The sequence below is a fragment of the Homarus americanus genome, unplaced genomic scaffold, assembly GCF_018991925.1.
Source record: "Homarus americanus isolate GMGI-L3 unplaced genomic scaffold, GMGI_Hamer_2.0 scaffold2759, whole genome shotgun sequence".
Classification (NCBI taxonomy): domain Eukaryota; kingdom Metazoa; phylum Arthropoda; class Malacostraca; order Decapoda; family Nephropidae; genus Homarus; species Homarus americanus.
Genome location: NW_024748710.1, coordinates 217,156 through 239,518, shown reverse-complemented (window position 1 = coordinate 239,518; position 22,363 = coordinate 217,156). Strand labels below are relative to the sequence as shown.

At 45.5% G+C, this 22,363-nt stretch overlaps 1 protein-coding gene across 1 annotated transcript in view; it reads left to right on the top strand.

The window, feature by feature from the left end:
• Positions 1 to 22,363, top strand: part of LOC121880385 (nephrin-like) — an 86,896-nt gene that overhangs the window by 18,878 nt on the left and 45,655 nt on the right. Inside the window, exons 4-11 of the mRNA XM_042387543.1 lie at positions 223 to 375; positions 1,380 to 1,559; positions 10,154 to 10,492; positions 12,249 to 12,368; positions 12,986 to 13,165; positions 17,097 to 17,211; positions 17,548 to 17,726; positions 22,081 to 22,267. Coding sequence (XP_042243477.1) covers positions 223 to 375; positions 1,380 to 1,559; positions 10,154 to 10,492; positions 12,249 to 12,368; positions 12,986 to 13,165; positions 17,097 to 17,211; positions 17,548 to 17,726; positions 22,081 to 22,267 — 1,453 coding nt within the window. The remainder of the gene's footprint in view (positions 1 to 222; positions 376 to 1,379; positions 1,560 to 10,153; positions 10,493 to 12,248; positions 12,369 to 12,985; positions 13,166 to 17,096; positions 17,212 to 17,547; positions 17,727 to 22,080; positions 22,268 to 22,363) is intronic.

The window sequence follows — 22,363 nt, the reverse complement described above, 5'->3', positions numbered from 1 at the left end:
TTGGTTTTAATGTCATAACTTTGTGAAATTTCAATCGATTCCATTGAGAAACTTGGTAAAAGAAATTTTCTTAGAGGTCTTGATTAGCTTATTACAGAGCGAAGGGTGATTCATGCATATTAACACGACAATCTGACTAGGTTGGTATGGCTTAATGTATTCTATAATAACTCTCCACTGTATGGTAATAATCAGACGTCACGGTGTATTATCCTTCGTCAGTGTCGCCTACGAGTATCAGCGTGGTGGGTGTCGGTGACGGGGAGGTGGTGGAGGTGGTAGCTGGTGATGCTTTATACCTGGAGTGTCTGGTGACGGACGCCCGCCCTCCACCCACTGTCACCTGGTACAGAGACGCCATTGCCCTCCATCAAGGTGAGTTGAGTTATACCTGTGTCTTGTTGTGTCCCTCCCAGGTGAGTCTGATCTTAAATTTCAGGTCTCGCAGGTCTTACAGGTCATCCATCAAACTTGAGCTAGTCACAAAACTTACCAGGTCATCAGGTCATTATCTTGGACCAATCAATAAGCTTATCACCAGGTCATCAGGTCATCATCTTTGGTCCAGTCTATAAGCTTGTCATCGGGTCATCATCTTGAACCAGTCTATAAGCTTATCACCAGGTCATCATCATCTCACCAGGTCATCATCTTATCTCAGGTCATTATACTGGTAGGAGAGAGAGCGGGTTGGACCAGGCGGGGCGCACCATTATTGAGTACAACTTGAGACAGGCCATAAGACAACATTACGGGGCTGATGATGGTATTAAGATGGTCAGTAAACGAGTCAGTGAGGCCATTAAAGATGATGTTTGTTATTAAATCCATCAGCTGATAGGACAGTGAATGACTATGGCTGCTCATCTCCCTCCCTCACCCCTCCCCCACACGCCTTTCCTCCCTCACACCCCCTCCCTCCCCCACACTCCCCCACACTCACTCTCTCTCTCACACTGTTTCTCCCCCACCTTCCCCTAGTACCTCCTGGTGAAGCCTCGAGTGGTGGCAGGCTAAGAGGAGGTCTAACAGTAGTAGTAAAAAACAAGTACCAGTGGGAGGGTAAGGGAAGCGAGTGGGAGTAGCGTAGAAAAAAAGGTGCCGTGACTTAACACACAAGGAAGTCTTTTTAGATTACCAGTTAACCCTTTGAGGACGATGGTTTAACGTTATATAGATGTTTAGTTTTAGGTTTACTTGATGATTCATATCCTCTCCTCTCCACCTCTGAAGAATTACCACCCGTTAAGTTAGGTTAGGTTAGTCCCGCCACCTTCGCTATCATTTATTACCATTGTGCTGTCATATAAAAGAGACAGTTCTTAAAACAGATAGCCAGAGTAACACCATCTCACTGCCTCCTTCATCGTCGCCGGCAGGGATGCATCAGGAGGTGGTGGTAGCGTCCAAAGAGCCCCGGAAATGGAGTGTGAGGAGCCGCCTGTTGCTGCACCCTGAGGCGGAAGATGACGGTCAGCAGTACTCATGTCAGGCCCTCCACCCCGTCCTCCACCACTCACCCACCACACTAGTCGCCTCCGTCAACCTCGCCGTCTTGCGTGAGTTTGCTTCCTCCTCTGTAATATGAATGCTTGAGGGAAGGAGGGAGAAGGGGGGGTGACAATTTATCTGTAAGCATGTATCGATGTTGTGCCATGACGTCATAATGAAATGATGTCTGCTGATTGGTTCTTTCCTTCCGTGACGTGTTTATAAAATGACGTCCGGTGATTGGCTCTCCCTCACCCAGGGGACAGGAACAAACAAGCACCTCCTATACTTCACACCTTGCTAGGATACTGAATTGACATTTACTTAAGCTTATTATAATTATGTTCCTTGGTTTCTCATCACTAAATCATTGAATAAATAGACAATTTATGGATCACCTGAAGATTAGGCACCCCAGCTTATTTCGCGTGATGAGTAAAACAACCTAACGCTCAGTCTAACCTTCATTTTCTTCTATAATTATAAAAACACTCAAAGAATCCGTATAAATCTTCTTTAGCCAACAGGTTCAGCTCAGACCCACTCGAATTCTCAGCTGAATTTCGGGATTTTCGTTGAAATATAAAAAAATCGGCAATATTTTTTTTCCCCGTCAGTACAAGCAGCGGTCTCTAGCAGCTCATTCTTGAATCATGGTGACCTCTGCAACACGTCTGTCAGCGCCACATGAAATAAAGATGGCCTGATTTTTATCCGTTGGGAAAGTTATGAAATAATAAAGAATTCGATAAAAAAAAAAAGAATATCTCTGATAACTGACCTGCCTAAAATATATGACAATAATACAAATAACAATATAATAATAATAACGACACCAATAACATGAATAATAAATAATCACAATAACAGCAATAATAATAAACAACAACAAAAACAACCAATAACAACAATAACAATATCCAACAATAATAATAATAACAACCAACAACAATAACAACGAACTATATCAAGCAATACCAGTATCAATAACAACAAATAACAAAGCCATTAGCCACATATCAACAATAAATAGAAGAATACACACCACGGTATTAGTCATTAATCGGAAATTATTTTGACCCAGGTTATAACGCATCAAATTCTTCCCTAATAACATCGTCCCATTGACTTTGTGAGGCGGAGAAGAGAGCGATGTTCATATTAGTTCGGGCGAGTTAGAATCTTTTATGGGACGAGTGTAAACCTGAGTGTGGGAGACCTGGTAGGGGTTCTTGGTAGTATACATAAGAGTTCTTGAATCCCCTTACAATAACAGCAGGGGTTCGTAGTGTATTAGGGAAGAGATCTTGAACCCACTTACAATAACAGCAGGGGTTCGTAGTGTATTAGGGAAGAGATCTTGAACCCACTTACAATAACAGCAGGGGTTCGTAGTGTATTAGGGAAGAGATCTTGAACCCACTTACAATAACAGCAGGGGTTCGTAGTGTATTAGGGAAGAGATCTTGAACCCACTTACAATAACAGCAGGGGTTCGTAGTGTATTAGGGAAGAGATCTTGAACCCACTTACAATAACAGCAGGGGTTCGTAGTGTTTTAGGGTAGAGAACCTTGAACCCACTACAATAGCACAACAGGGTTCGTAGTGTTTTTGGAAGAATCTTGAACCCACTTACAATAACAGCAGGGGTTCTGTGCAGTGTATTAGGGGAAGAGATCTTGAACCCACTTACAATAACAACAGGGGTTCGTAGTGTATTAGGGAAGAGATCTTGAACCCACTTACAATAACAACGAGGGGTTCGTAGTGTATTCGGGAAGAGATCTTGAACCCACTTACAATAGCACAGCAGGGTTCGTAGTGTATTAGGAAGAGATCTTGAACCCACTTTACAATAATAGCAGAGGATTCGTAGTGTTTTAGGGTGAGAACCTTGAACCCACTTACAATAACAGCAGGGGTTCGTAGGGTGAGACCTTGAACCCCACTTACACAATAACAGCAGAGGGTTCGTAGTGTTTAAAGATTGAGAACCTTGAACCCGCCTACAATAACAGCAGGGTTCGTAGTGTATTGGGAAGAGATCTTGAACCCACTTACAATAACACAGCAGGGGTTCGTAGTGTTTTAGGGTAGAGAACCTTGAACCCACTTACAATAACAGCAGGGTTCGTAGTGTTTTAGGGAAGAGATCTTGAACCCACTTACAATAACAGCCTTGAGGGGTTCGTAGTGTATTAGGGAAGAGATCTTGAACCCTTACAATAACAGCAGGGGTTCGTAGTGTATTAGGGAAGAGATCTTGAACCCACTTACAATAACAGCAGGGGTTCGTAGTGTATTAGGGAAGAGATCTTGAACCCACTTACAATAACAGCAGGGGTTCGTAGTGTATTAGGGAAGAGATCTTGAACCCACTTACAATAACAGCAGGGGTTCGTAGTGTATTAGGGAAGAGATCTTGAACCCACTTACAATAACAGCAGGGGTTCGTAGTGTATTAGGGAAGAGATCTTGAACCCACTTACAATAACAGCAGGGGTTCGTAGTGTTTTAGGGTAGAGAACCTTGAACCCACTTACAATAACAGCATTCTTAGATCTAACCACCAACATTATTATTATTTGTAACAATATTTCTGAGGAAGAGGAAGACGGAGAGGAGGAAGACGAAGAGGAGAAGGAGAGAGAGATAGTGATAACGTCCGTCCATCCATTCATTCTTTCATCCCTCACCATCATCCATCATCCCTCTCACCATCATCCCTCTCACCATCACCCCTCACCATCACCCCTTACCCCTCACCATTACCCCTTACCCCTCACCATCACCCCTCACCACCACCTCTCACCCCTCACCATCCCTCTCTCCCCTCACCTCTCACCCCTCACCCATCACCCCTCTCACCCCCCTCACCCATCACCTCTCACCCCTCACCATCACCCCTCGCCATCACCTCTCACCCCTCACCATCACCCCTCCATCACCCTCACCATCACCCCTCACCCCTCCCACCTCCCATCACCCCTCACCATCACCTCCTCACCTCACCATCACCCCTCACCTCTCACCCTCACCATCACCCCTCGCCATCACCTCGCCACCCCCTCACCACCACCCCTCACCACCACCCTCATCACCTCACCACCACCCCTCCCATCACCCCTCACCATCACCTACACAGTTTTACCATCAATCCTCTCTTTCACTTCCTCTCTTTATTATGCTGTTTTTGTTTCCTTTCGCCTTAAGAGCAAATGTTTGTTTGTAGTGTTTTAAAGTGTTTGTTTGTAGTGTTTTAAAGTGTTTGTTTGTAGTGTTTTAAAGTGTTTGTTTGTAGTGTTTTAAGTGTTTGTTTGTAGTGTTTTAGAGTGTTTGTTTGTGGTGTTTTAAGTGTTTGTTTGTAGTGTTTTAGAGTTTTGTTTGTGTGTTTAAAGTGTTTGTTTGTAGGGTTTTAAAGTGTTTGTTTAGTGTTTTAAAGTTTTTTGTTTATAGTATTTTTAATTCACTCTCTCTCCTGGCCTCTCTCTCACACTGGCCTCTCTACACCTCCCTGACACTCTTTACCTCCTGACACTCTCTCACACCTCCTGGCACTCTCTACATCTCCTGACCTCTATACACCTCCCTGGCACTCTCTCTCTACACACCTCCTGCTCTCTACACCTCCTGGCACTCTCTACCTCCCTGGCACCTCACACACCTCCCTGGCATTCTCTACCTCCTGACTCTTCCTCCTGACACTCTCTACACCTCCCTGGCACTCTATACACCTCCCTGGCACTCTCACACCTCCCTGACACTCTCACACCTCCCTGGCACTCCCCACCTCCCTGGCACTCCCTACACCTTCCTGGCACACTCTACACCTTGGCACACTCTACACCTCCCTGGCACTCTCTACACCTCCCTGGCACTCTCTACACCTCCCTGGCACTCCCTACACCTTCCTGGCACACACCAGTAGTTTTAACTGTAATTGTTATCATCGGCAGTTAGGGGAGGTAGACCTTATTCAATGTCTGTTTCGTTCAATTGGGACTGTGAGCAAAGTTTAAAGTTAACACAATACTCTAACTTGTGCTGTTAAATACTACCTGGCTGTTAAATACTACCTGAGCTGTTAAATACTACCTGTGCTGTTAAATACTACCTGTGCTGTTAAATACTACCTGTGCTGTTAAATACTACCTGGGCTGTTAAATACTACCTGTGCTGTTAATTACTACCTGGGCTTTTAGTTACTACCTGGGATGTTAATTAATACCTGGGCTGTTAATTATTACCTGGGCTTTTAATTACTACCTGGGCTGTTAATTACTACCTGGTATTAATTACTACCTGTGCTGTTAATTGATTGTTTTACTTACCAGAGTTAAGGTTAGGTTAGGTGAAATAAGCTGGATGGCTCACTTGAGTATACCCCTTCATAAAGTGATACCCATTATATTAAGAGTTAAATACCTTAAAAGTAAGTAAAAGTATTAAGTGAACGTATATGTAATTTCGATGCTAATTTTAAGGAGTTGGTATTGTGTTTTAGCTTAAGTTAATCCTTTACACAAAACTGAGTCATATTAGATACCTTTAAATACTAGAAGACGATGATTTAGCCCTTTGAGGACGATGATTTAACCCCTTTGAGGACGATGATTTAACCCCTTTGAGGACTATGATTAACCCTTTGAGGATGATGATTTAGCCCTTTGAGGACGATGATTTAACCCCTTTGAGGACTATGATTTAACCCCTTTGAGGACTATGATTTAACCCTTTGAGGACAATGATTTAACCCCTTTGAGGACTATGATTAACCCTTTGAGGATGATGATTTAGCCCTTTGAGGACGATGATTTAACCCCTTTGAGGACGATGATTTAACCCCTTTGAGGACTATGATATAACCCTTTGAGGACAATGATTTAACCCCTTTGAGGACTATGATTAACCCTTTGAGGATGATGATTTAGCCCTTTGAGGACGATGATTTAACCCTTTTGAGGACGATGATTTAATGCTTTGACGACGATGATTTAACCCTTTGAGGACGATGTTTTAACCCTTTTGAGGACGATGATTTAACCCTTTGAGGATGATGATTTAACCCTTTGAGGACTATGATTTAACCCTTTGAGGACGATGGCTTAACCCTTTGAGACGATGATTAAATCCCTTTGACAGATGTTGATTTAACCCCTTTGAGGACTGAGGACGATGGCTTAACCCTTGAGGACGATGATTTAAACCCAGGGACACAAAGGGTGTGTGGGGGTACATGGTAAGGTGTGTGTGTGTGGGGGGGTATTGGTGGTAAGGTGTGTGTGGGGGGATGTTGGTGGTGATGTGTGTGTGTGTGTGGGGGTGCTGGTGGTGGGGTGGGTGTGTGGGGGTACAGGGTGTGTGTGTGGGGGGTGTTGGTGGTAAGGTGTGTGTGGGGGGAGGGGGCATTGGTGGTAAGGTGTGGGGTGTTGTGGTAACGTATGGGAGGGGGGTGTTGGTGGTAAGGTGTGTGTGTGGGGGGTGTTGGGTGGTAAGGTGTGTGTGGGGGTGTATTGGTGGTAAAGTGCGGGGGGGAATGATATGGTAGGTTGGTTGTGAATTAGTTTAGGTAGGTGTTTAGTTAGTTAATTAGGTAATCAGTCAGTCAATAAATTAGTTAATAAATCAGTCAATTAATCAGTCAATCGGTAAATTAGTTAATAAATCAGTCAATCAGTCAGTCAGTTAATTAGTTTGTCTGCACACCCCTGTAACAGTAGTCTTGAACAACCTTGTCACGCCTCAAGTCTCCCCCCCAGTGCTAAGATTCCTATGCAAATCTCACTTGTATTTCCCATAGCTGTTGTGGAAGGCCGCCTCTCTCTTGCCATGGGAATTGTATCTTTGTTTGAGAGTGAGGAAGAAAAAAAAATGTGGGTCTTTTTTGGTGGTGTGGTGGAGTTGGTTTGGTGGAGGTGAGGTTGAGGAGGAAGTGTAGTGGTGGTGGAGTGGTGGAGTAGGAGGAGGAGGAAGAAGTATAGGGGATGAAGTGGTGGAGGACGTTGAGTGGAGGAGGTGGTGAGGTGGAGTAGTGGTGAAGGAGGAAGTGTAGGTGGTGTGGTGATGGTGGTGTGGTGTTGGTGGTGTGGTGTTGGTGGTGTGGTGAAAGAGGTGTTGGTTGGTGAGAGTAACACACTCTTTTTAACCAGATATATAACAAGACTTTAAAGCCGACTGTTCCTGTGTCCAATCTTCTCTCGGCGTCTCTTTCCTCCTGAGAGATGGGTAGTTGGTTCTCTCCTGTCTCTCCCTCTACGCTAATTATCTCCCCGTCTCTTCTCTCCCCTTTCTTCATATATCTCTTTCTCCTCTTCCGTCTCTTCTCTCTTCTTTCTTTCTCTCCATCTTGCCTATTACCATTCTTTATTTCTCATTTCTTTCTTTTTTTCTTTCGGTGGATTCAGAACAATGTATTTAATCTACTGGAAAAACAGCGGTTTGTGTGTAGTTTTAAGAAGCCAAGAGGCATCTTACACACACACACACACACACACACACACACACACTCTCTCTCTCTCTCTCTCTCTCTCTCTCTCTCTCTCTCTCTCTCTCTCTCTCTCATATATATTTAACCCAGCATATCCCAAACATAACCGAATGTATCCTAACTTATCCTTAACCTAACTTAAACCAGCATTAACCTAACTCAACCTAACTTAACCTAACGCAACTCTCCCTAATGTAACTTAACTTAATTTATCACTAACCTGACCTAATTTATCCTAAACATATCCGTAACCCAACCTAACTTATCCTTAACGTAACATCTCTAACCTCACTCAACTTAACTTACCCGAACTTAATCTAATGCACCCGCTGTTTTGTTCTGAAAATCCAGCTCTGGTTACAAGAATTTTTCCCTTTATAATGTGAGCCTTTGAAAATACGATTCTTTAATTACGGTAAAATCTGGCTCAGGTGTTGCTAGCTGCTGAGGTAATGAGCAGGTAAGCTAATGTTGTAAATTCCTGCCTTAATTAACTCTAAAATGAATGCCGTAAATACAATATGAATGGTGTAAATTAGCGATAGCTTAGAGGTATTAATGGATAAACTAATGTAAATACCTGCGTTAATTGAAGGTATTGACTGGTAATTAAATGAGGGTGTTCACAGGTTATTTTTCATCAGTACGAGCATTTATTTATTGGAAATCTAGGTGGGGGAAAATGTTGTAAATACCAGCATTTAATGTAGGCATTAAAGGGTAAAATGCTGTTGTAAATTGTTATTATTGAAGGTATTATGACTTTATGAATATTTTAAGTATCTGTGACTGTTGTTAAGTAAGCCAAAATTATTTTAGGGGTCAAAGAAATGTTGTTTCATTATTTGCACGGGGTTTGAGTTCAAGGTTCGGTGCCGGGTTCAGGATTCGGGATTTAATGCCGGGGTACGGTGTCGAGGTTCAGGATATGGGGTTCGGTGCCGAGGTTCAGAATTCGGGGTTGAAGTTGTGTTTCAAACGTGACGCGATAGACTCCGCCAACACAACACAGGGGGTCGTGGCGCCACTCGCAGACTTTTCACATATACTTCTGCTTCATGTGACCAAAATTGATTGCCTCTCTATCGACTATCAATCTCCTTAACTCTGTGTGTGTGTGTGTGTGTGTGTGTGTGTGTGTGTGTGTGTAACGACAACATTGGCCAAAAAACAATGAGACTATTCTAACTACGGAAAAATTTCACGTTGATCCAAAGAAAATGTTATACCAACTTTTAGGTTTTGTTACACACAGCGGAGGTCTTTTATGGTGTGGTCATGTCCGTCTGTCTGTTAAGTTGGACCAAAGTTTCATAGTTTTCCTTAACCTCACAGACCATTTTGGTGTTAAGGGAGAGTTTTTTTTTTTTATTATTATTATTTTACCCAAGATCTTATATGAGCCGCTCGGGTGGTGTTCACGTTGTAAGTCTCTTGAGAAGTTGATCGTGTGAAGAAGGTAGTTTAGTCGGTCTATAAAACATTACTCTTGTATGAGCCGAGAAGAGAAGGCGGTAACACACACACACACACACACACACATACACACACACACTCTCACACACTCACTTTTGAACATTTTTCGTGGTCTTGTTGTGAATATTACCCTAAAGGAATTTTTAATGGTATTCCCTTAATAAGTTCTTCAATTTGTGAATAACAATAAAGAAACAATTGGTGGGTGTACACTGGTAGAGCTGCCTGAGGGGTTAGGTGAGTAATAGAGACAGATGGAAAGCCGTTAATGATGTACTTCTTATTGATAAAACACACAATATACGACCTAGGAACTAAACCTGTACTTATGTCCCTCGTGTACTGGATAGATACTGAAGAAAATAAATCAGATGTTAAGTGTTGTGTAAGTAAAGTTGTTCAGGAGTTGTAAGAAGTTGTTCATGATTGTTCAAGGTGGATGGCGCAAAAGATTGAACTTGTCGGCGTTCTTTTACCCTGAGATGAACTGTATATTGTAATGTTTGGAATTCGTGTTTAGTTCATTAACGAATATTACATGTATACTTCCCCGAGGAGAATCAGGTGCACAGTATATGTATGTAAATATATATACTCGGAATGAGGTATACATGAACTACTGAATCTTTGTTAACAATGTATGAATAGGATCTCACTGAAACAAATACTAATGATAACTTCCCTTTCCCTGGTACAGACCCACCTGGGCCACCTGTCATTACTGGTTACGTCACAGGTGAGGTGTTAGTAGAGGGGCAGCAGCGCACCTTGATATGTCAGGTGGTAGGTGGTCGGCCACGCCCTTGGGTCACCTGGTACAGACACGGCCGCCCACTCAACCTGGCCCTCACCCACCTCATGAAGACCCCGGAGCTAGAGACAACCACTACCACCACGCCTATTACTACTAAAGGAGTGAGCGCCAGGCAGATAGTAACGGCAGCGCGGGCGGAGGATGGAGCAGTGTATGAGTGTAGAGTGTCAAGTGATCAACTGCCTCGACCCCTCACCACCAACGTCACCCTCACCGTGCACTGTAAGTTTCCCCTCACCGTTCACCTAACCCTGATCTAACCAAACCTTCTTAGGCAGTAGGCAGCTACCAAACAGGGAGGTATCCCAGGTTGCTGATCTGACTTTCTGCATCATTTACACACAATTGCAGGGTCTCAATTGTTTATCTTACTTAGTCAACACAACATATACAGTATATTGTTTCTCACTCTTGATTTTTTTCATATATGTAATTATTTATGGTTATTTATTTGTGTTATTATTATTTCTTATTTTTTATTATAAATTGTATTTTGTTTTAATTATTATTATTATTATTATTATTATTATTATTATTATTATTATTATATATTTTCGCCTCCCTGGCACCGATGTGGGTCAGTTACCTGTGCCCGGGTGGGCTAATCCCCGTAAAAAAATAACCTAACCTAACTCATCCTAACTCATCGCTCTTAGTTTCGCGTTCCCCGTCGTTCGCTCCGGCCTTCTGCACAAGTGAACCGTGATTAAATCGGCCTCGTGTGTCCGTCGGTCGTTTATTTTGTACACAGGCTTTGCATACCCCGGCCTCCAGCCAAAATAGATTGGGAGCTGGACCCGGGCCGGTATACCCACACACACCCCCATGAATATTTCACTTCTTTCTTCTCAACTTTGTGCCGTCAATCGCTCTCGAGTTCCAGTTTCTATTTAGATTTCTCTTTTTATTTTCCTTATCATTTTCTCTTATTAATTATTATTTAGTATATAATGTGTAACTATTTGCTTTCCTTGGTATGAATGCAAGGTAAATTATATAAAGGTTTACCACAATTGCTGTACACGTTTCTAGCTTCCCACCTGATTACCACTATCTTGCATGAGAGAGAGAGGGGGTTGTGGTAGTGAGAGAGGGGTTAGTAGTGAATTAGAGAGGGGGTAGTAGTGAGTTAGAGAGAGCTGGGGGGGGTTAGGTTATAGAAGCAATGGGTTAAACAAGGTAGGAAAACACCGTACAATTTGTGTTATTGTCCCTCTGTCTCTACTCTGAAATAAGATAAAGCCAATATCAGACATAACACAGCGTCGATGGTGTTATCGGCACGTGTTTAATTGACTGCTTCTATACCCGCTATGGACAATGTATCGTGTTAAATGATGATCATGTTGGAAACTTCAAATGTAAACAGTGATTGTGTTAACCCTTTGACGACGATGATTTAACCCCTTGACGACGATGATTTAACCCATGGACGACGATGATTTAACCCTTTGACGACGATGATTTAACCCCTTGACGACAATGATTTAACCCCTTGACGACGATGATTTAACCCTTTGACGACAATGATTTAACCCCTTGACGACGATGATTTAACCCCTTGACAACGATGATTTAACCCCTTGACGACGATGATTTAACCCTTTGACGACGATGATTTAACCCCTTGACGACGATGATTTAACCCCTTGACGACTATACTTTAAAGCTTGATAAATTTTCCTTTTATATGTCATTTCCAGATTGTTTCTATCCTATGTAGATGCAAAGTTATTGAAGATTAAAATGTGTACACAGACTTGATAAACTAACTGTATTTCCCTTGTAAAGTATTTCATAGGTACATATCAGGGGTATAGTGTTGAGACGATGTTTTGAGAGCCGTTGTGTCTGGTCTGGAAAACTCTACAGTGTTATGAGTAAAGACACTTGCCAACAATGAATTACTGATCTGACCCTTATCGACCATGATTGTGTTGGTGAATATTAATAAGGCGTCTACTGGGCCCCCTCACAGACCCCCCGGTGCAGGTGACGGTGACCGGCCCGACCGTGGTGGTGACTGATCAGGTGTTTACCCTAACCTGTACGACCTCACCTGCCAACCCTCCCGCCTCCCTCACCTGGCGTCTACAAGGTAAGTCACTAATGATGTATAAGGGGGGGGGGGGGTAGTCAGGTACAGTGTAGTAATAGATTAGGTTAAATTACGATATGTTAGGTTAAGTGAGAATATGTTTGTTATATTATATTATATTATATTACAGTATATTATGGTCGGTTAGATTCCGATTGATGTGTTAAAATATACAGAATATAATACAAACAAAATATATTTGTTAGTGTAATATGTCAGTGGTATAAACATATTCTTGAAATATATTTTTACGTTGAAATATTATTCGGGGAAAAATCGTCTTTGGCTGCAGGTTACATTAATACCCGTAATTTTTGTCTTTATGATTTTGAGTTTAGAATGAACATAATTTTGGAATAGTTGTTTAGGTAAGTTAGACTCGGGTACTGGATTAGTGTGATGTAAGTCAATATAAGTTAGTTTAGCTTAGGATATGTGGGTCAAATTAGCTTAGGTTAGCTTATCTAGGTTAGGTTAGGTAAGTTTATGTGGGATTAAGTTACTTTAGTTTATATGGATTCATTTAATTTCGTTTTATTTGAAAATTAGTACAATTATGTTTAATGGATTAACTCTCTCTCTCTCTCTCTCTCTCTCTCTCATCCTGTGTTCGCCAGGGTCGAGCGTGTCATCGACGGGCGCTGCTGTGGTAAGGAAGGACTCGGGTGGGGGATGGGTGACCTCTAGCCAGCTGACGCACCACCTGTCAAGCTCCCCCGAGGCCACAGCTCAGTGCCTGGCCTCGCACTCCGCCGCCCACCACGCCCTCACTGGCACCCACAACCTCACCGTCATTAGTAAGTTAACACGTCCTTACCTTCGTCAGCAAATTGACTAAGAGAGAGAGAGAGAGGGAGGGAGGGAGGGAGGGAGGGAGGACGCATGTGTGTGTGTGTGCGCGCGCGCATCACCTCCTCATCCCTCTAGCTAGTGGATATTGACCCTCAAGGCAGATTTTATAACATTATGGGCTGTAACTTCCCTCCTTCCACCCACCACTACGTACCCACCACACCCACACTACACACCCACCACACCCACCACCACACACCTACCACACACACCTACCACACCCACCACTCACACACCACCACACCACCACCACCCACCACACACCACACACACCCACACCCACCACCACACACCCACCACACCCACCACACACACCCACCACACCCACCACCACACACACCCACCACACCACCCCACACCCACCACACCCACCACCACACACCCACACACACCCACACACACACACCACCACTACACACCCACACACCCACCCACACACCCACCACACCCACCACACACACCTACCACACCCACCACACACACCACCACACCCACCACTACACACCTACCACACCCACCACCACACACTTACCAACCACCACCACACACCACCACACACCACACCACCACCACACCCACCACACACACCCACCACACCCACCACCACACACCCACCACACCCACCACCACACCCACACACCCACCATTACACACCACACACCCACCACTTCACATTACTCCACACTCACCATTCTACACCTACCACACCCACCACTACACACCTACCACACCCAGCACTACACACCTATCACACCCACCACTACACACCTACCACACCCACCACTACACACCTACCACACCTACCACAGCCACCACTACTACTATCTATATTAATGGTTGCCCTTCGTGTAACGAGGATGGCCGGTCCAAGGGCCACCTAGGCCACCGTGAATTTGTTTAAGGTGTAGAAGCTGTCGCCAACACAACAACCAGTGACCTAGTGTCAAGGAATAGTTCGAGAAGACCGGACAAATCGCCAACTGCACTGGCTAACCATTACCCCGGAATACGATCCGCAAATCGATTAACATCCAGGTTATCAATTACTGCCCGGGGATCGAACCCGGGTCCGCTCACTTGCGAGGCTAGCATGCTGACCATTAAACCACAGGTTGCCACATCCACTACACACCACACCACTACACATCCACACCACTACACATCCACACCACTACACATCCACACCACTACACATCCACACCACTACACATCCACACCACTACACATCCACACCACTACACACCACACTACTACACATCCACACCACCCACATCCACACCACCCACATCCACACCACTCCACATCCACACCACTACACATCCACACCACTACACATCCACACCACTACACATCCACACCACTACACAACCACACCACTACACAACCACACCACTCCACATCCACACCACTCCACATCCACACCACTACACAACCACACCAATCCACATCCACACCACTCCCATTCCTTCAGCTCCAGTGATAGTCCCGCCTGCAGGTATTTGAGAAACTCTCCACTTAACACAACTTTCAGGGCCTCGTGTACAGGGAACGAGATGTAGTAGCGAGCCCTTGTACACTCAGCCCAGAAACACCAAACAAGTATTATTATTATTCCCGTTCTTGTAATACTCTTGTGGTACACGTATGTTTGTTTGTTTTTATTTGTATTTTTGATGGTAGTTTGTTTTTTCTGAAGATGACTCGTTTGGGTAGATTTATCGTGTTAACTGAGGTAATTTGCCAAAGACGAAAACAGTGGTTTAGGGAATGGAAATTATTTTTGAGGTTTCACTTTTCTGGATCTGGTGGTGTGAGAATATAAGTGTTCTCTCTCTCTCTCTCTCTCTCTCTCTCTCTCTCTCTCTCTCTCTCTCTCTCTCTCTCTCGTTTTTTCCAATTTTCTTTCTCCTTTGATTTCTTCCAAGATGTAGTTGAATTACTCTCCGTCAACACAAAACCATAAACAAACATTAAACTAGAACCATAAGGCATCCATGGGGGACCAGATTCAGAACTAACCTTAAGTGACCGTAGGAGCTGGACCAAATTTTAGCCTCAAGACTTATTTAATAGGGGGATATGTGAGACCACTTAGAGGCTGGCCCACCTGGACACGTGACCTCCCCAGACCAATAATTAAATTGTGTTGTTCAGGTTACACGGTGTTATGTGAGGCTTGGTACAATACAGTAAGCGATCGCTGATTTAACACACACACACACACATAGACAGTCCTCGCTTGAGTGTGGGAAAAACGACACTTTATCTGTTGTTGTTGTTGTCAGGTGCGTCGCCCTTGGCAACCTTCCCAAAATATTTGAACGTTTTTCACATCCACTACTACTTCACCGCCACTACTACTACTTGCACCACCTATAACTATACTACTATTACTACTTCCACCACCACCACCACTCACCACCACTATTACTACTTGCACCACCACCACTACTACTATTACTACTCGAACCACCACTACCACCATCATTACCACCACCACCACCACCACTACCACCATCAGTGCCCTCACCATCACCACAACTACTTAAACCACTAACCACCATCTTGACACCCACTCATTGTCACCCCACACCACCACCACTATTTGCACCACTACCAACAACCACACCACCACCACTATTTACACCACTACCAACACCCACACCACCACGACCATCACTATTTTCACCACTACCAACACCACCACGACCACCACTATTTGCACCACTACCAACACCCACACCACCACTATTTGCACCACTACCAACACCCACACCACCAGCAGAAGTGTAGTGGGTTGGCAGCCTGGCGTAACTGCTGGATGTTGCCGTGTTGTAGGAATTGGTCAGACTTTCACTAGATCAACGGAGTCAAATATTCACATCACATGAAGACGAATCAGTAAACGTGATTTAAAATGCACCAGAAACAAGACTCCCAACCACCTGCTCTGTGTGTGGTAGATATTGAGGTTGTGTGGTGGTAGGTGTGCAGTGGTGGTTGTTAGGTATGTAGTGGTGGGTGTGGTAGGTGTGTAGTGGTGGCTGTGTGGTAGATGTTATGGTCATGTGTTACTGTATGGTAGATGTTTTGGTACAAGTAGTGGTAGAATTCAGTCCTGGGCACAGCATGTAGTCCAGCTCACTCGATGATGGATGTGTCGCCTACAAATGCCACAGTGTTTGGTGCCTGGGCGACCCCCTGACTTCAGCTACACATGTGAAGCCTTTCATCCCCTGAGCAATACCGTTCACTCGGCCGGTGCAGATGGGTTTATATCCTGCCATCAAAACTTGGGAGTTGTAACATGAGCTCTGTGTGTGTGTGTGTGTTTCAGAGATCTGTTTGTGTGTGTGTGTGTGTGTTTCAGAGATCTGTTTGTGTGTGTGTGTGTGCGCGCTATATATGAGTGAGCCAGCCACACCCTAGTTGTGATTCTGAAAGGGTCGTAAAATGAATCATTCTGCCAAACCAAGATGTAAGAGTGTCTTCAACTCCATAACTATACTACAGAACCTTGCCAGAGATTCTGTATATTGATTTTATTTTGTGCTAAGTGAACGTTTGTAGTTACGATAAAGTCTCAGGGCAATTATGTTATTTGTATACGTTAGCTTGAGTGATCCAGGATGGTGTGTTCTTGGTGATCACTTCGGCTCAACATACAGTCAGTGGAGTTTAGTGTTAATCTGTTTGTGTTTTCTCGTTACAATATTGTAATTACCCCGTGGGTGCATGATTTATTAAGGGATCACCTGGAGATTAATCATCCCTAATGCTAACCTAACTTAACTTGACCTGATTTTGCCTCACCTAACCTAAGCTTAACTTAACACTGCTTACTGGTGATAATGTTAAGGTATTGTTGACCCACAGAGCGACCCAGGTGGCCCGTCCTTCAGGTGGAGGAAGAAGGTAGACAGCTGGTGGCAGGCGACCAGCTGAGTGTTGTGTGTACCTCCAGGGGCGGCAACCCTCCCCCAGCCCTCACGTGGGTACTTTCCTTCCTCCGGGCCCTTACCTGTGTACCTCCCTCCCTCCCACAGCCCTCACCTGTGTACCTCCCTCACTCCCTCCCTCAGCCCTCCCGCCATCCATCCTTCCATCTCGCCATCACTCATCATCAAGTCAATAACAGTCATCATTTCATCACTAACCAGTCTATTCAAATAAAATCTAAAACCACATTAGATAATTTCATTCACATTAATCTGTTTAGTTTGTGTCAGCCATCAAAAGTAATTAATTCATACACATGATATAATATAACAATGTATGACCACAACCCGTTCTTATTGACGTGGTTGTTGTTGTGGTTGTGACACAGGTTGTATAAGGCGGGGAAAAAGGTGACGGCGACGGTGAAGGGGGTGGAGGAAGGAGTGACTGAGGGGCGTGCTGTCTTACACCTCACGCCCTCAGATAATGGCCAGGAAGTGACATGTCAAGTGTCCAGCCCAGCCACGAGTACCCCCATGACCGCCCACACCACCATTAACCTGCACTGTGAGTATTACCACCCCATTGCCGCCCGCGTGACCACCCACACAACCACCCCAGTCTCATGAACACCCACACTACCACCCACCCACACCACCACCCACCCCCAACCACCCACCCACACACAACCACCATCCCCACCCACACAACCACACCACACCACCACCACCACCCACCCACACAACCACCCACACAACCACCCATCCCCACCCACACAACCACCCACCCACCACACACACCCCAACCCACGCCACCACCCCCACCCACACACACCCACACCACCACCACCTCCCACCCACCACCCACACACACCCACCCCCACCCACACACCACCCACACTACCACTCACCCACCTCCCACCCACCTCCCACCCACACACCACCACCCCGAATCACACTACCACTCACCCCCACTACCACCCCATAACCACCCACATAACCCCTCACTCACACTACCACCCACCCCTACCCACACTACCACCCACCTCCACCCACACTACCACCCCATGACTCCCCACCCACACTACCACCCCATGACCACCCACACTTGAATCCTCCTAGGCGAAATAGAATTAATTAATACCCTAATTCTCCCCCGAAGGTAAAATAGGTAAAGGGGTCTCCACTAGTTTGTATTATTTGTTGTATTACAGTAAAGGATAAAATAATCTCTGGGGTGATGCATGATTTGGTATTTATATTTTTAGATTTGGATACAGTTTTGTTAGAAATGTTTACTGTCACTGAACACTTATTCTAACCTGAACTGACCTGAGCTTACCTGACCTGACCTGGCTTGGCCTGACCTAACCTAACCTAATGCAACTAACACCTAACCTAACCCAACTAACACATGGCCTAACATAATCCAACTAACACCTAACGTAACCTACCCTACCCCATGCAAACATCCCATAACATTACCTAGCAACATCCACCCAGGGGTTCCTATATGAAAATTTCTCTTTTGTCTGGTCTTGGTCTGGTCTGGAATGGTCTTGGTCTGGTCTTGGTCTGATCTTGATCTTGGTCTGGTCTCGGTCTGGTCTGGAATGGTCCTGATCTGGTCTGGTAACTTAGCGTTGCCCAAAATACGAATACAGTATAAAATAGCGGAAACTGCTCAACAAAAACCCGACCAAATTGAATTAGGAAATGATTCTCCTCTGTATACCCGGAGAGCTTGTGAATACTGTACCAGAGTTCCTTATTACACTCCTGGAGGAAGCTGGGTTGAATGTTGTAATAATAATAATAATAATAATAATAATCTGAACACTCGCACGCCAGCCATAGTCTATACGGAGATTGTAACGTGAGAGTTTATCGTGTAGCTGATGTGGTCACGGCTTCCTTGGGATTATTGTAGTATTTATGTGTTAGGTTCTGAGGTGTTGTTATTATTAGTAGTAGTAGTGGTAGAAGTAGTAGTAGTGGTAGAAGAATTAGGAATAGTAGTAGTATTAGTAGTAGGAGGATTTTTTATTCGAGTACCTCCTTCCCTCCCCCTAGCCCTCACCTGTGTACCTCCCTCCCTCGTCCCGCCCTCACCTGTGTGCCTTCCTCCTTCCCACAGCCCTCACTTGTCCTCGCTCCCTCCCTCAGCCCTTACCTGTGCACCTCCCTCCCGCAGCCCTCACCAGTGTGCCTTCCTCCCTCCCACAGCCCTCACCTGTGCACCTCCCTCCCCCCAGTCCTCACCTGTGCACCTCCCTCCCCCCAGCCCTTACCTGTGTACCTCCGTTCCTCCCTTCCCCAGCCTTCACCTGTGTGCCACCCTCCTTCAGCCCTCACCCTATGTACCTCCTCCCTCCCTCCTCCCTCTCCCCAGCCCTCACCTGTGCTGCCCTCCCCCTCAGCCCTCACCCTATGTACCTTCCTCCATCCCTTCCTCAGCCTTCACCTCTGTACCTCCCCCCTCCCCCTGCCCCCACCTGTGCCTCCTTCCCTCCCCCCAGCCCTCATCTGTGTACCTCCCTCCCTCTTTCAGCCCTCACCTATATACCTCCCTCCCCTCCTCCCCCCAGCCCTCACCTGTGTACTCCCTCCCTTCCTTGCCCTCACCTGTGTGCCTCCCCCCACCCCCTAGCCCTCACCTCTGTTTCTCCCTCCCTCCCCCCACCCCTCACCTGTGCACCTCCCTCCTCCCCCCCAGCCCCCCCTCCTTGTTTACTCCCTCCCCCTCTCTCCCAGCTCTCACCTGTGTGCCTCCCTCCCTCCCCCAGCCATCACCTGTGTGCCTCCTGCATCCCCTCCCCCAGCCCTCACCTGTGTACCTCCCCACAGCCCTCACCTGTGTACCTCCCCCAGCCCTCACCCCTGTGTCCCCCCCACAGCACTCACCTGTACCCCCCTCCCCCAGCCCTCACCTGTGTACTCCCTCCCTTCCCTTGCCCTCACCTATGTACCTCCTTTCCTCCCTCCCCTAGCCCTCACCTCTGTGCCTCACTGTTTGTGAGGCGTTTAACGGTTTTCACTCAGTCACGTCATGGCGCTCACAACACAACAAACACAGTGGCCGCTATGGCGTGACTGAGTGAAATCCGTTAAACGCCACTGACGGGTCACGTGACCCCTGGTAACTCTCGGCATCATGTAACGTCTTTCTGTAACATTAGGCTATATTTACACACATTAGGGTACTAACACGTGTAGTTTTTAGTGTATGGGAATTATTTAGGGTTCTCGAATAAAAAAATCACCCTGTAGTCAGGGCCAGATTAAGGTTGTGAGGGGCCTAAGGCTTATAAGAGGAAAGGACCTGTACTACCGTATATTATGTACTGTATATATTTGAAAATAATAACGGTAGAGCCTTAATAATCCATAATAAAAGTCGTTTACTTTACCAACTTGTAACAAAGATTTACGTGAAAGAAACACACATTAAGGCCTAAACTCGAGGACCTAAATATCACGAGGAGCTCATGCTACAGCCCTATTAGCCTTATAGTTAATGTGTCCCTGCCTGTTGTAGTAGTAACAATCGTAGTAACGGCAGTAGTAACAGTAGTAGTAGCAGCAGTAGTAGTAGCAAAGTAACAGTAGTAACAGAAGTAGTAACAGCAGTTGTAGTAGCAGTAGTAACAGCAGTAGTAACAGCAGTTGTAGTAGCAGTAGTAACAGCAGTAGTAACAGCAGTAATAACAGTAGAAGTAGTAGAGGTGGGAGTAACAGTATACTAGTAGTAGTAGTACCTAGTAGTAGTGGTGAGAGTAACGGTAGTAGTAGTCTTGGTAGTAACAGTAGTAGACAAGAATTTACAGATGCCAATGCTCTAAGGTACGGTAGGCCAGTAGAAGGTTTGCCCTCCCAATGCATGTGTGGCTCTTTCTATGACGTCGATCACGCCATGGTGTGCAAGAAAGGGGGCTTCATATGCATGAGGCATGACGAAGTAAGGGATCTCATAGCAAATATGTTGAAGGATAACTGCCGTGATGTCAGGGTAGAACCGACCCTCCTTCCATTGGATGGTGAGATTTTCCAACATAGGACTTCAAACACATCCAACGAAGCCCGTGTTGACGTCAGTGCTCGAGGATTCTGGACACGGGGACAGTGAGCCTTCTTCGACATCAGGATTTTTATCCCATGGCCGCATGTCACCATAACTTAGCTCTCGATGCTGCACACAGGAGGAACGAGAACGACAAGATAAGGGCATACGGGGAGAGAATTCAGAACGTTGATCAAAGCAGCTTCACTCCTCTAGTGTTCATAACCTCTGGTGGGATGGGACCAAGTGCAAGATGCTTCTATGCCAGACTCGCGAAGGTGATATCCGAACAGAAGCAGCAGCCCAGAAGTTATGTTACAGCCTGGATGAGATATCGACTGTCCTTCTCTCTCCTTCGGTCGGCTTTGCTGTGCCTCAGGGGAACGAGAGCATCGGTCCCAAAGCCGACAGCAGTTGCAGATATTGACTATGAGGCTACAGTCACTGAATGCTGCATAGGTCTGCGGCTCCACCAACTCAACACAGCTAGGATAGCTACTTATGTATTAGGATATTTAATATTAAGGTAATAAAATGATGGTGAAGATATGGCTATTGGGGGAGGCTGGAGGCCATATAAAAAATAGTAGTAGTAGCAGTAGTAACAGTAGCAATAGTAATAATAGTAATAGTTAGCACACTGGATGATTTTAAGTGTGCGTACTTAATAATTTCAACATTCTATAAATGAACAACAAATTACTGAGGAAGAGATCAGGCAAGTTGTAATAGTCTATTCACCAAGATGTATCGAAGCCAAAGGTTAAAGATATTATACCATCCATACCATAATTTCCATCACTTCTCCCTCCCCCCATACCATTTTCTCCCCCACTCCTTACTAATATGTTCTCCCTGACAGTTGCGGCATGGAAGGTGTCAGGGTGGGTTAATCCCCCCAGGGTGTCAGAGGGCCAGGTGGCAACGCTGACCTGTGAGACCACCTCCAGTGTGCCTCCCTCCACCATCACTTGGCACTCTCAGATGACACTTGTGACTCGCCCCACCCTCACACACTCTCCCGGCCTCTACGGTGGCACCATCACCAGGTGGGTGGAGGTAATTACTGGAGATCAGGTAGGAATAAAATCAAACTGGAAGATATTGGAAGCATAATGTGTTGTCTAATGGTAGACCCTGCTGCC